The sequence below is a fragment of the Periophthalmus magnuspinnatus genome, chromosome 11 (assembly GCF_009829125.3).
Source record: "Periophthalmus magnuspinnatus isolate fPerMag1 chromosome 11, fPerMag1.2.pri, whole genome shotgun sequence".
NCBI classification, from domain to species: domain Eukaryota; kingdom Metazoa; phylum Chordata; class Actinopteri; order Gobiiformes; family Gobiidae; genus Periophthalmus; species Periophthalmus magnuspinnatus.
Genome location: NC_047136.2, coordinates 21674545 through 21689006, shown reverse-complemented (window position 1 = coordinate 21689006; position 14462 = coordinate 21674545). Strand labels below are relative to the sequence as shown.

The 14462-nt window shown below is 40.6% G+C and overlaps 1 protein-coding gene across 1 annotated transcript in view; it reads left to right on the top strand.

Moving 5' to 3' along the window:
- The window catches only part of grin2da (glutamate receptor, ionotropic, N-methyl D-aspartate 2D, a), a 231559-nt gene that overhangs the window by 38919 nt on the left and 178178 nt on the right, over positions 1-14462 (top strand). The window contains exon 5 of the mRNA XM_033974905.2: positions 8703-8843. Coding sequence (XP_033830796.2) covers positions 8703-8843 — 141 coding nt within the window. The remainder of the gene's footprint in view (positions 1-8702; positions 8844-14462) is intronic.

Below are 14462 nucleotides of genomic sequence, written 5' to 3'. Positions count from 1 at the left end.
AAAGCGTGATCCTTATAGCCTGGAAAACTGCAGCCATGGGAACGCTGTAAAGAAACTGAGCACCGCTGGCGGACATTTTGGCTCATATGAAATTACATCCGGTCTTATTATAGGAGGCATCTTAAAGGTTCAATAAGTCACTTTTCGAGTGGGCGGGTTTGCAGTCTGCTTGGGTAGGGCTATGGCTTTACTGTGACTGGGATAATCTCTCCGCAGATCTGATCCATTTGCATCACCTAGTTGTTTTCTCATAAAGATGTATGTTTAAATCACTTTCACGCACAGGAAAATTGCAGATTTCCTTTAAACTGTATGGCTTTGTAAAAAACAAAAAGTCAATTATTTTTATTTGGTGCTTTAAGATGAAGATGCAACAGAATCAGATCAGATGGTCCTTTATTGTTTCCCTTGGGACAAATTAGTCTTGGGACAGAGGGTCACAGCTTTAACACAAACAAAAGACATCACAGAAACATAAGCCTGAGCAAAGAGCTTTAAACATGAACACATCAGAGAGTAACTCACCATCAGGGACCTTTAATCTCTCTATAAAGGCCCTTCACAGTCTGATGTTCTGCTACGGCACATTCCCTGGATCAGATATCGACTTTCAAATATCGGTTCAGTCGATATCCTGGTTGGACATTTGAACTGATGTAATAAAACTATTTACAGGTCGTAATCAACCCGGAAAGTTTGATAATGTTTGAGCTTTTATTTATACAAAATTGTTCTGTTGTTACTTGAGAGATACAAAACAGTGACATTTATAACACATTAGGATCAGTTTTTGCTTATTTCATTTTTGTATAAAGGAAATAAATGCTGTTTTCAGTGTCTGCTCTGGTATTGGTTGGTATCAGGTCAAATAAAGTTCATCGAGGCTAGTGGTTATAGGGGCCAATTTGGAAAAGAGTTGCATCTTAGCCACGAGTATCATCACAAGGCTGTTAAAAATAACGCCCCCGAACTGCTGGTTAAGCAGAGAGCGGGCGCTTAGCAACGCTGTCAATCAAACCTGTTACTAACGCTAGTGGGAGGGACCTCAGGGAAAGAAGGCGTCTGATTTGTCCCATGTTCATATCTTGATTTACGGACATGACAGCGAAATAAAACACCAGGATCATGTAGAGCAGGTCAATATGAACATTTTAAGACCAAAATAATGAGGCAGGTTAGCTATGTCCATTTATATATACAGTCTATGAGTATGGCAGATACTTAAAGCTATAATATTGAAATCAATATCACAACTGAAAAAGCTTCCCCAGTCAAAAGTCAATTACGTATTTTTCACGTTAAAATGTGTTCAAAGGTTGTTTTAATATAATGTTCCTCCTTTAAACAAGATGCAATAGACAGATCCTATTCAAAAAAGAAACGAGGAAGATACAACAAGTTTGATTCAGACGTGTGTGTTTGTGTCTGTGTGTGCATGTGTGTGTTTGTGTGCGTGTGTTTGTGTGTGTTTATGTTTGTGTGTACGTTTGTGTGTTTTTGTGTGTGTATGTGTTTATGTGTCTGTGTGTGTTTATGTGTGAGTGTGTGCGTGTTTGTGGGTGTTTATGTGTTTATGTTTGTGTGTTTGTGTGAATGTGTGCGTGTGTGTATGTTTGTGTGTGTGTCTATGTGTTTGGTCCCTTTGGTGCAGTCCTGAGTGTCTTGCCTCTGGATGGTTCTCCTCAATCTGACACAGACTCCTCCTGTGATGAACTGCTCTTTAAAGATGGCTGCTCTCTGTGTCTATGTGTCTATGTGTCTATGCGTCTCTGTCTCTCTCTCTCTCTGTCTTTATGTCTCTGTGTCTTTATGTCTCTGTGTCTCTGTTCAAGCCAAAATGCTGTAACATAAGAGCCATGCCGCAGGTGCAAACAGGCGACTCTGGTTAACCTCACACACACATCTGCCGAGTCCACTTTGTTCTGGCGTTATATCTCACAAATGTATTGGTCTAATCACATGAAACGAAAACTGGGACTAGTTTCAGTCTATGTGAGCAGAAATGAAATTCAATATTTTGAACTGTAGTGTTATTCAAACAGAAAGAATGAATAGAAAAAAAAAAAATCAGTTAGATAGACTTTGGTATTCTGTACCATAGACTGTATAAAGAAGTGAACTAAGTGAGTGTGACGTCACCTACAGCCTTCAGCTCCAAAATGCTAACGCTAACAAGAGCAACCTCGGGGAAAGAAGGCGCCTGATTTGTCTGTTTGTTATTAATGTTCATATCTTGATTTACAGACAAAATAGCAAAATAAAAACATCAAGATCATGTAGAGCGGGTTAATACAAACATTTTAAGACCAAAATGATGAGTCTGACAGCAGCAGTTACAGAGAGAGGGGCCACAGTTTTTCAATAGAAAGTGAATTGGAGCCAGAGTCGATGGAGACAAAAGTGTGCACATGAGGTTAGCTATGTCCATTTACCCAATTTTTTCCCATGTATTTGAGCAAAAGCAGCTCTTGAGGTCAAAATAAGTGATCTGTGTTCTGTCTGGAACTAATTAGAAAGCATTTTACTCTCCGATAATCATTACGTACAGGTTTGCATGCTAGTTGGCGTTAGCATTCCCGTGAAACTCCGCTTATGAACTCATCACTGTGAATAATTAGGATGCTCTGAATGCTTAAGGTATAACTTTGGACCATTGCAAACTGTTTTAAATGAACTAATTCTGTTTTTCACATTTTTAGGACAGTAAAAATCAGGTACAGCGCCTTTAAAATGAGTAATATTGTATTCTAACCCACAAACGTTGAGTCACGGCCGATCAAATCCACATCATAATGTTGAGGACATATTGTCATGATTCAGTGGTTTGAAGTATGGCGTCGCTCTGCTGGTTCCACCCGATCGCATCACTGTCTTAAACACTCACGCGTCACATTACACCTAATTAAATCAGAGTTTTTATGTTATTTTTAAACCCATTTGAGTGTTTGTCAGTCCGAGCACGTTTGTCTGGACTTTGTGATGTTTGTGTCTGAAAGCTTCACTCGGATCAAAGCTGGATCTATTATTAACAGGACGGGCAGCAGACGGGAGAAGGATGTGTTTGTTAGAAAGCAGAAAACTCAAAAAAAAAGTGTAGGGAGACGCCATGTTGTTTACAGCAAACTGAAGGTAATGCTCATAAACCACAGAGAGAGGACAAAAGAGGAGCTATTAAACAAAGAAGAGAGGAATATGAGAGATGAGAGTGTCTTTGTAATGTGGGAGAGTCTGTTTACTGTATCCCAGGAGAAAGCTTTATGGCACAGTATTATCACAATGAGCCCGCACCACAATACGTCTGCACTGATCAAAACGAGTAACTTTCAGAATCAGAACAAAAAAAGTTTTATCGTCATTGTGTGTAAACCAAATTCGCAAACTACGAATTGGCTTTGATGAAAACGGTGAGGAATAATAACATAGGTGATAAAAAATAAAGGCAAACTATGAGCACCTGCATGATCCATAAACAGTTTATGGTCTCATGGAGATAGACCATAGACTGTTTATATAAATGGACATAGAGTAGCTAACCTGCTAGCTGTTGCGTTCCAAATAGCAAGTGAGCATGAGCGCGCTTTCGGCTTCATCAGCTCTGGCTCCAATTCACTTTACATTGAAAAACTGTGTCCCCTCTCTCTGCAACTGCTGCTGTCAGATGCATCATTTTGGTCTTTAAATGTTTGTATTAACCCGCTCTACATGATTCTGAGGTTTTTATTTCACTATTGTGTCCATAAATAAAGATATAAACATTAACAGACAAATCAAGCGCCTTCTTTCTATGAGGTTGCTTCCGCTAACGTTAGCAACAAGTTTGACTGACAGTGTTGCTGAGTGCATCTTTGGTGAATCTATTATATTCACCAATGCAGACCAGAAAACTCCACTAAAACTGCACTAGGACCAACTCAGGACTGAACCAGGACTAAACCGGGTCTAAACTATGTCTAATCCAGGTCTAAACTAGGTCTAAACTAGGTCTAATCCAGGTTTAAACCAGGACTAATCCAGGTCTAAACCAGGACTAATCCAGGTCTAAACTATGTTTTAACCATATCTGATACTGACCAATGCTGAAGAAAAACAAAACACTAAGCCAAAATAAACCAACTAAAGGACTAAACCAGGACAACACCAGGTCTAACTCAAGACTAAACCTGGTCTAACGAGAACTAAACCAGGTCTTACCCGGGATCAAACCCAAACCAAAGCATAACTGATGTAGATGTAGAGATGTGGAGATGCTCTGACCCATGTGGCCATTATAATTCACTCCACAAACCGTTATACACAGGTTTTTAATGCAACAAGTTTAATCTAAAAATATGAACTTGCTCCCAGTTCTCACACTAATGATGAGCACGCTCTACATAATCACATTGTCATATTTAAGTTTAAAAAGAATGCATCCAAAACCTACAAAGTGACTTTTATTTCCTCTTCAAAACGTTCCAGTGCTCCACACTTCACCTTTTTTGTCGTCTCGTCTTTGAAAATATTACATTTTTGCTCAAAAATCTTTAAAAAGCTGAAAAAAAAACTGAAATCTGTCTGAGTCCCTGAAGTCTGGTGCTCCAAATGCTCATGGGAGAGTCACTTTAACCGAATTTAAACTCAAACGTCCCGCTACAATGGCTGTGTGATGATCCCTCCTCTGCCTCGAGACACACAGACGACACCACACATTTCTATGTTTTATTTCTTACTACGTGTTATTTCTTCTTACGTTTTAAACTACAGACAAAATCTGCAGCTCTGAACAGTTTTAGTCCTGCGTTTAAAGGCACTGCACCTTATTTTTACTTTTTTAAAACATGGAAAACAGAATTTGTTGATTTTAAACAGTTTGCAGTGATCCAAAGTTATTCCACACTTACCTTAGGCTTTCAGACCATCCTAATTGCAGCTAGTTCCAATCAGAAGGACAGACTGTTTAAAGATCAGACAGTGCACAGGGAGCTGCTGGTGGATGCCACTGACAACATGTTAAACACTACACAAATGAAATAAATACTTCACCAGAGACACTTCTGTGTTTGCAAAGACAAATGTTTGGTAGAGAGACCAGATTTTCAAAATTAAAAATTGGGGCACATTCGGAGTTGGGGTGGTTGGTATTCATAAATAATAAAAATAATGAAATAGTGAAAAGTGCTTGTAATTGTTCTACACCCGGCCTGTTCTTGACTCACATCTTAGTTGGTTTATAATCTGAGAGATTTCTGTCAGTGTCAAATATGTTTGTGTTCTGCTCATGTTCAAGCTCATTTTTCTGTATTTTAGCAAAACAAATGACAGTATTTTCCTCTCTTTGCTGTTGGCGAGGATCAGATTGGTGAAAAATAGGGACACCTGGGACATTTCTTGTATAAAACTGGAACAAATCACTGGTTTGGGATAAATCTGCTGGAACAGGGGACACGGGGCTACAAACTGGGACTGTCCCGGGTCAATAAGGACGTTTGGTCACCTTAAGGTGCGTTGCCACCGGGGCATCAGGGGCGTACAGAGTCTATGGTGGACGTGCGTCTTGTGCGCCCTGTGTTTTTATGGCCTCTTTTCAAGCATCAGAGTGACACGAATCTGCCAGTCTGCCTCTCTCCTCTTTTGTCATCAATCACTTTTTTACTTCAATTTTTCAGAATTTTTTTCTCATTTGGGGGGGGGGGTCCATAGACTTCATATTTTACCATGACACTGTAATAAACTGAGAAAGCCCAGAGCTGAACATAGGCTGTATAAAGACGTGGACTGAGTGTGACGTCACCCACAGTGTTCAGTTCCAGCCAAATGAAGGGTTAGCACAGACATTTCAAAATAACGAGTCTGACAGCAGCAGTTACAGAGAGAGGGGCCACAATTTTTCAATGTAAAGTGAATTGGAGTCAGAATTGATGAATCCGGAAGTGCGTCCATGCTCATTTCCTGTTTGGAGCGCGGCGTCTATTAGATTAGCCATGTCCATTCATATGTACAGTCTATGCTTTGTACAGGGGCCAAACACATTTTGCTCAAACATATGGGGAAAAACTTGGGTTGAGGGCCAGAGCTCATTTGGAGAATAGAGAGAGTTTGTCTTAACCAGCGGAGGTGTAATTGCACCGTTAGACTTTAGACTTGTACTTTAAATGGACAAAGTTGGTCTCACTTCAGCTCAGACTTAAAGAGATAAAATACACTCTTTTTAATATAAAGACAATTAAGCACAGAAGAAGACTTTGGTCGTTCTTTAAACTTTTAAAAGGATGAAAATGAACAGCAGGAGTTGAACATTTGTTAAAGAGGATTTTTCTTTGTAAGATTTGCATAATCTCCGACGTTTATTTAGTGGGAAACTTGTACTTTGGGAATTATAAGGTCACAGTCCAGTAAGTCACATTACACAAGGGAATGGAACTTATATCACGGACTCCGGAGTGAATATGGCGCATGGTAAATGGACACGCAGACACTGGGGAGACGTGGGCTAAGTGTCTTGCCCAAGGACACCACCAACCTGTGTGTCAGATCTCACCGGTTTACCAGATCAGATCAGTGGACAAACACTCTACCAACTGACCCTAACCATAATGACCCTATGAGCTATAATAATGATAAACTGTATGGTAAAAAAAATAAGTTTGTTTTGTTTTGGTACAGCATTTCCTAAGTATAAGCAACAGCAATTGACAATTCAGAGTCAAAAGTCCTCAAAATGGCGCCTATAAACAGGAAAGTGAAACTCATGAATTGATACCTGTCCAGTGATGAGGGTTAAACAGCAAAATGAACAAAAACAAGAAAAGCTCATACACCAGTGCACGCACACACACATGCACACGCACACACACACACTAGGAGCAATGGGAGTTAAGTGTCTTGCCCAATGACACAACAACAGAATTCATCTTAGGGAGTTGGAATCGCAGCACCAACCTGTGGGTCAGTGGATCTGAGCGCTCTTCCAACTGAGCTACCCTCGCCCTTTTTAATATACTGTAAATGGTTTAGGAATGCATAAAAATGTATACAAATATAGCAGGGATAAAAGTAAAGGAAATAAAAAATGGAGGGATGACAAACTAAAATACTGCTTTTAATGGTTTTAAAATTTGCATTCTCTGTCTCTGTTAAACTTCCAAAAATCTAGTTTGATGGAAGTCTAATGCTTTGTCCCATTGTAGGATTTGAATGTTAAACATGAGAGTGACATGTTTATATATAACCTAGTACAGTCTGGAGTAAGGCTGGTTTATATTCCAGCGTCAAATCGATGTGGACGTGCTGTATAACTCCCAACGCCCCAGACCGCCAATCAGAACGCCCGCCGCTCTGTCTATGCTGTGTATGTGCTGCGTACATGAACTTAGCCAAAAACATTACTACGAGCTGAAGTACTGTGGACCATAAGGGCTGTGATAGGTCCTTAAAGAAAATATGGAGGACTGGAGCAGGTGGAACAGCTCATGTTTGTCACGAAAATGTCTCTTTATGAGCCTAATGTGATGCTTTATGGTCACAGTAAATAAACAAATGCAAATGTAATGGTTTGGAATCCCATGATGCATCTGGACCCTGACAAGCTCCGTAGAAGCTCGTGTGGTTCAAGTCTGAGTCAGGACACTGCGCTCACAGAGTCTGACGCTATGGGCGACAGTGGCTCAGTTGGTAGAGCACATTCCAGGTAGGTACAATTCCAGCTCCTACAGATGAATGCTGTCGTTGTGTCCTTGGGCAAGACACTTAACCCCCCGTCTGCATACACTGGTGTATGAATGTGTGTGTGAATGGGTGAGTGGTTCCTTGATGTAAAGTGCTTTGAGTGACTTTAAGGTGGAAAAGTGCTATATGAAAATGTGACCGTTACGCTAGACTATAACCGGCCTTTCTACTCCCGTGTTTCCCATGTACAGGAGGTTCTATGTTCTAATATGGTTTATTAAGACAGACCTATTATGAAAACTGTACTTTTCAGAGCTTTTAACTATATTGTACACTGCCTGGCCCAAAAAAAACTCACCACCACCAAAAAAAAAAAAAAAAAGGTCACACACTCTAATATTACGCCACACATTCGCCGTGACATTGTTTCGATTTCGCTTCTCCAATATCACAAGATTTATTTCCATCCAGTGTTGCATTCATTTTTCACCTCTTGCATTGATGATGGTCGAGTCTGACGCTGCACAAAGCTTCTCCAGCACATCCCAAAGATTCTCAATGGGGTTAAGGTCTGGACTCTGTGGTGGACAATCCATGTGTGAAAATGACGTCTCATGCTCCTGAACCACTCTTTCACAATTTGAGCCCGATGAATCCTGGGATTGTCATCTTGGAATATGCCCGTGCCATCAGGGAAGAAAAAAATCCATTGATGGAATAACCTGGTCATTCAGTATATTCAGGTGTCAGCTGACCTCATTCTGCTGAACCTAGACTTGACCAACTGCAGCAAACTCAACCGATTTGCTTAGTTAAATCTAGGCAGCATTTTTTTTTTTTTTTGGCCAGGCAATGTAGATGTTTCTTCTCATTGAGCTTCTGAAGTTGTATTTGGAGTGATTCATGTTTGAGTAATCTTTAATTGCTTATTGAAGATGCTTATAACTACAGAGCAGACACAAGCACAACAGGGCGGATTCAATACTTTCTTACTCCATGTATCGTAAGACACTGTGGGCTAATATTAATCCAACCTATATTGTCCTTTCCCTGCACAGGAGGATCGCCAAAGGTGTGTATGTCCTGACTCACGGGGCCATGGCTCTGAGGAGGGACCAGGGCCCTTTAGGAAGAACTCAGTACGCTGGAAACTGTCAGAGCGACGGGAACCACACACACAGAGTGCCGGACCGCATCAAGTAAGACTCTACACTGTTATCTTTGACTCTCTGAGGGGGGGTTCTGCGTGTGTTTCTATAGCGGAATGTTCAGCAGTTACCACGGTGACCCAATGTACACATTAGCAAACACAGACAGAAGAGTTTTAAGATTTAAAAGCCCAATGCAGGACTTTACTCTGGGTGAAAGTAGCATCCACTCAGCTACTCTGCAAACAAGGACTAAAGGGTCACGGGAAAGAAGGACGGAGGAGGAGAGAAAGGAAAGCGGAGGAGAGAAGGGGGGGCAGGGTGAGAGGAGAGAGAGGAGGAATAGAGGAGAGGAGAGAGAAGATGTGAGGAGGAGAGAAAGGGGGCAGGAAGAGAGGAGAGAGAAGAGGAATAGGAGAGGGGAGGAGAAGGGAAAGGGGAGAAGATGAGAGGAGAGAAGAGGGATGCATGAGAGGATGAGAGGGGAGAGAGGAGAGAAGGGAAAGGGGGAGAGGATGAGAGGAGAAAGAAGAGGGATAGAAGAGAGGAGGAAATAAAAGGGAGGAGGGATAGAAGAGAGGAGGAGAGAAGGGAAAGAAAGGTGATGAGGAGAGAAGAAAGAGGAGAAGAGGAGGAGTGGAGGGAGGGGAGGAGGAAGAAGAATAATGAAAACTCAAGAAAAAACAAATATTTAAATACAGATTATTTTGAGGAGCCTGTGATCAATCCAAACGTTCATGGTCCTGTTTAGGAGTTTAATTTTCAACAAAAAGGTGAAGAACTGAAGAACTGTTGGCTAATGCTAGCTTGTTACTGTAATGTTATTTGAGGCTTGTTTAACAGCACAAATCAGGTCACCTGTTGTAGTTCCTTCTAAGTCAGTTGTTTATGGCCTTTATGTGTTAAAACAAAGCTCAGATTAAAGTCTAATTTGAGTAAGATAGCTTTAGATAGAGCAGTGCCTCTAGTTAGCAAATTATCAATTGTTTGTATTTGTTTCATTTGATATTTTTTGGCGTGAACATGATCATCACACACACACTTAACATTAGTTCTCATGGGTGGTATATTTGGATGAGCATTTGAGCTGTTTATTTGGATAGTTTGTAAATATCTTAATTAAATGTGATGTTACAAAGTGTTTATAGGATTGGCCACCTTCATTAAACTGCATTTAATTGGTCTGTTTCTATCAAGGCTAACTTTAAATTGCTTTAAATTGAATAAAACTGTTGGCTAAGGCTAGCTGTGAATGTAATTTTAGGAAAGGGACTTATTTAACAGTACAGATCAGCTCACGTTGTAACCCTAACTCTAATCTAAACCTAACCTAATTCTAACCCAACCGTAACCTAATTTAATCCTAACCTAACCCAACCCTAGACCAATCCTAACCCTGACCTAACTTAATCCTAACCCAACTCTAATACAATCCTAACTCAATTTAATCCTAACCTAATCCTAAACCAAACCTAACCTAATCCAAACCCTAATTTAATTTAATCCTAACCCAATCCTAACTGTAATATTACTTTTATTACAAAATCCAAACCCAAACCTAACCCAACTGTAACCTAATTTAGTCCTAATCCTAACCCAACCCTAACCCCAATCCTACCCCTAACCTAATTTAATCCTAACCTAATCCTAAACCAAACCTAATCTAGTCCTAACCATCTCAGTCATTTTGTTTCATTTCATGTAGTATCAGGATTAGACCATTGTGCAGGTTAAAGGTGAAGTTGAGTTCACCAGACTGTCCCGTTGCACACTCCTCTCACACTCCTCTCTCACTCCTCTCACACTCCTCTCACACTCGTCTCTCACTCCTCTCACACTCCTCTCACTCTTCTCACACTCCTCTCTCACTCCTCTTACACTCTTCTCACACTCCTCTCTCACTCCTCTCACACTCTTCTCACACTCTTCTCACACTCCTCTCTCACTCCTCTCACACTCCTCTCACACTCCTGTCACACTCCTCTCTCACTCTTCTCACATAACGATCACTACATTTGTACAGAACATGGCAGTTTTCTATTTACACAAGCCCCAGGTTCTGCACTTTAATCCCATGGCTCTGAGTGTGTCACAATCATATAGAAAAGGAGGGAGAAAGAGAGCAAGGAGAGGAGAGAGAGAGGGGGGGAGAAGGTAGGAGAGAGAAGGAAGAAGAGAGGGCGGGAGGTAGAGGGCAAACAGTACATGTGCTAGAGGTAAATACAGATTCTGTCAAACTAAAGCCTCTGAGCCAAGTCATTTTGCCTTTGCACTCCCTTCTCTTTCTCCTCTGTTCTCTCTATCTCCCCGCCTCCTCTTTTTCTGCCCCCATATCTCTTTTTTTTTTTTCTTTTTTTTCTGGTTTACATTTAGCTGTCTAACTTTAAAGGTCTTATATTACACAAAAAGTCCTGTTCTAATGCTGTTATCTCCTCAAAAACAGACCTGGAGTTGTGTTTTGTTTCATTCACACATATTTGAGTAACTCTTTATTTTTTAGTCTGTCTCCATCTCCAAACCTCAAAATGCTCTGTTCCACCTTGTGATGTCACGAAGTGATAGTTTTCAAGTTAACAGCTCCTTTTACCTTTAGTTTCAGTAGATATTGGCAACTCCAGGACTGAAATGATCCAAATGATTCTCGTTAAGGTGTATGGAGTTTAAAAACACAGCGGAACACTTCCTGTATTACCACATGATGACATCACAAGGTGGTTAAACATGTGTGAATGAAACATAACACAACTCCAGGTCCCTTTAACGCTCTATGTTTAGACCTAAACCCTGTGCTCATGTTGGTGAGGATTCGCTTTAGTCTTACGCTGATCGCAGCCATGTCTAATCCTGTTTTACTATTTGAATTTTCATGTTGGTGTTTCACATTTTGCTCTCAGATTAATAGGAGAGCAGCCAGGCAGAACAGTTCAAGGCAACACTCGCACTGGAAGAAATAATCAATTCATGTTTTGTGCCGAAGCTTTGATAAGAAAACGTGTAAGTGCGATTTAGAGTTAAGTTTGAGAGTGAAGAGGTCGGAGAGTTTGATCTGCTGTCAGAGGTATGATTATGGATTATAAAAGATATGGAAAATGTTTGTATCTTGCAGCATCTGTGTACTGAGCCATGTAACACCTTGAAAATGCCCCAGCTCGTCTGCTCTGTGAGGCTAAACAGGGCCTGGTTAGTGCTGGGATAGGAGACTGCTGAGAATACCAGGTGTTCCAGTGGCTCTAATGAAATCTGGCACTGTGTCCTTTGGCAAGACACTTCACCCAGATAGTATTTTATCACCAGGTGTGGAATAATGATGCAATGCCATACTTAATTATTACTTACATACTTTTTTCATAGTTTGTCCAGGGGTGCGACTTATACTCAGATTTAACTTATATGTGAAGTGAATAAAATATATAATTTCACACCTTCATTATTGTCACACTGACAACTGTGCGACGACACTCTAGACTTGTACCAGTGTGACAGGCATCTACTTCTGGAGCAGAGATAGTTGTTCAGAAGTGACACCGATAATGAAGCATTCAATGGACTCAGTGATTTGGAGTGAGATTGAGCGTTTGCTAAACTTGTTAACTTGTTTGTTATGCTTTAGTTATCTGATTAACTGTTAATATCTTACGAAAACAAATCAGACACTTATTCAGTTCTGTCTATGCTTCATGTAGCTGAATAAATATAAATGTGTCATGTTAGCGTGTTGTACTGATATTCAGCCCGTTGTTCTCTATTTTATTGTCTTTATTATAACTTGCCTTTAAAGATAAAATGTCTGTTCTTTGTCTCGGATTTTGTAAAATAAATTTCCCCCCAAAAAGCGGCTTATAGTCCAGTGCGACTTATGTTTTTTTTCTTCATTATTATTCATTTTTTTCTGTGTTGCGACTTATACTCCAGAGCGACATATAGCAGGAAAATACGGTAGTTTGGTGGGATAGGATCATAGACTGTGAATATAAATGGACATAGCCAAATATAAAGTGAGGTTGGGTGCGCTTTAGGCTCCATCAACTCCTATTCAGTGCGATAAACCAAGCGCTAGTTTATTGCACTGTTGGTTCTTTATGAATAAAACACTTTTAGATAAACGTAAAGTAGCTAGCGTTAGTCGCTTAACTAAGGTTGAGCTGTTCAAAGAGCGATAATTTCCACATCTCAAAGAAGAACATGTCATTATTATTAGTCCATAAATACTCGTGCCAGTCTGAGTTTTATCAGAGTTTAGACTTCAGACTTTTTTTCAACCAGACCCAAAGTCACATGACCTGAAAGTCGTGAGATCTCTGTGAACGAATGCACTACAGAGCCCGCTAAAGAGGGCAGATCTGTGGAGCGAATGAAAGGTCGGGGGCTAGGGAACACTTCTGTACAACACTGCCCATTTTTGCACTTTTTTTGATGAAATGAGTCATGTGACCTGTCATATTCACTTTAACAAACCAACAAGGACAACAGCAAAAATACAAATATCAATCTTAGTAGTTTTTTGAGTGTCCGAGTGTCCAGTATTTTGCCGTGGTCATCCTCCCGATTCGACAGGTACAAACGATCTGTCCAGGGCTCATCCGTCTCCTGCATCAGCTGACAGCAGGCCAAAGCATCCATCTTTTTTAGATTTCTGCACACGGTACACTTTGGAAAATGACTTATTTGGTCCAGACATAGGCGTATGGGCAGTGTTTGGTCCAGCTCTGATCCCCGTGTTTGATTGAACGCGATTGGCAGAGTCCCTTTGTCAGCAGGGACGGCAAACCTGATACACAGAGCCCTGAACACATTTATGCCAGTGGTTTTCCTGCAGACAATTATCCAGCAGTCAGCGTTTTGTGGATCTATATTTTTAGATCTCAAAGTTTATGGGGAGTGACAGTAAGTGGAAGAAGAAAGACAAATTGGATTGGAAAAAGCGATACACAGTGAAAATGAAAGTTTGGTCTCTACCGATTGTGACTTTGGGATCAACCCATTTAGACTTTAATATTATTGTGTCTGATTTTATAAAGCTTTAAAATAATTTGATTTCTATGAACCATTTTTCACTTAAAGGGCCCGTATGACGCTGTTTTCTCATCTCTCGTCACAAACAGACCTGGAGTTGTGTTTTGTTTCATTCATGTTTAACACACAAACCCTGCATATTTAGTCCAAGTTCGTCTTGCAAACAGAAAACACTCTGTTCCACCTTGTGATGTCATCATGTGGTAATACAGGAAGTACTCTGCTGTGTTTTTCAACTCCATACACCAGGGGTCTCAAACTCAAATTATCTGAGGGCCGCAGGAGGCAGAGTCTGGGTGAAGCTGGTATTCTACAAAAAAAGCTTTGTTAACATTTTCTTAAACGTCAACGCTGTTTTCAACATACATGAGGAAATATGTCATCTCTTGTGGTTTTTATGGATATATATTGTTATTTGTTGAATCTTTTGTGACAGGAGTACAACGCACGAGAGACATGTATGTTTGGGGTTTACTGATTTGGTGGAACCTTCTACACACAACATGGTAATGCCCCACTAACATTAAACTTTCATACTGTCCCGCGGGCCACAAAATATTGTCTTACGGGCTGCAATTGGCCCCCGGGCCGCGAGTTTGTGGCTTCTGTTGTACACCTTCACTAGAATCATTTGGGTGATTTCAGTCCTGGAACTGC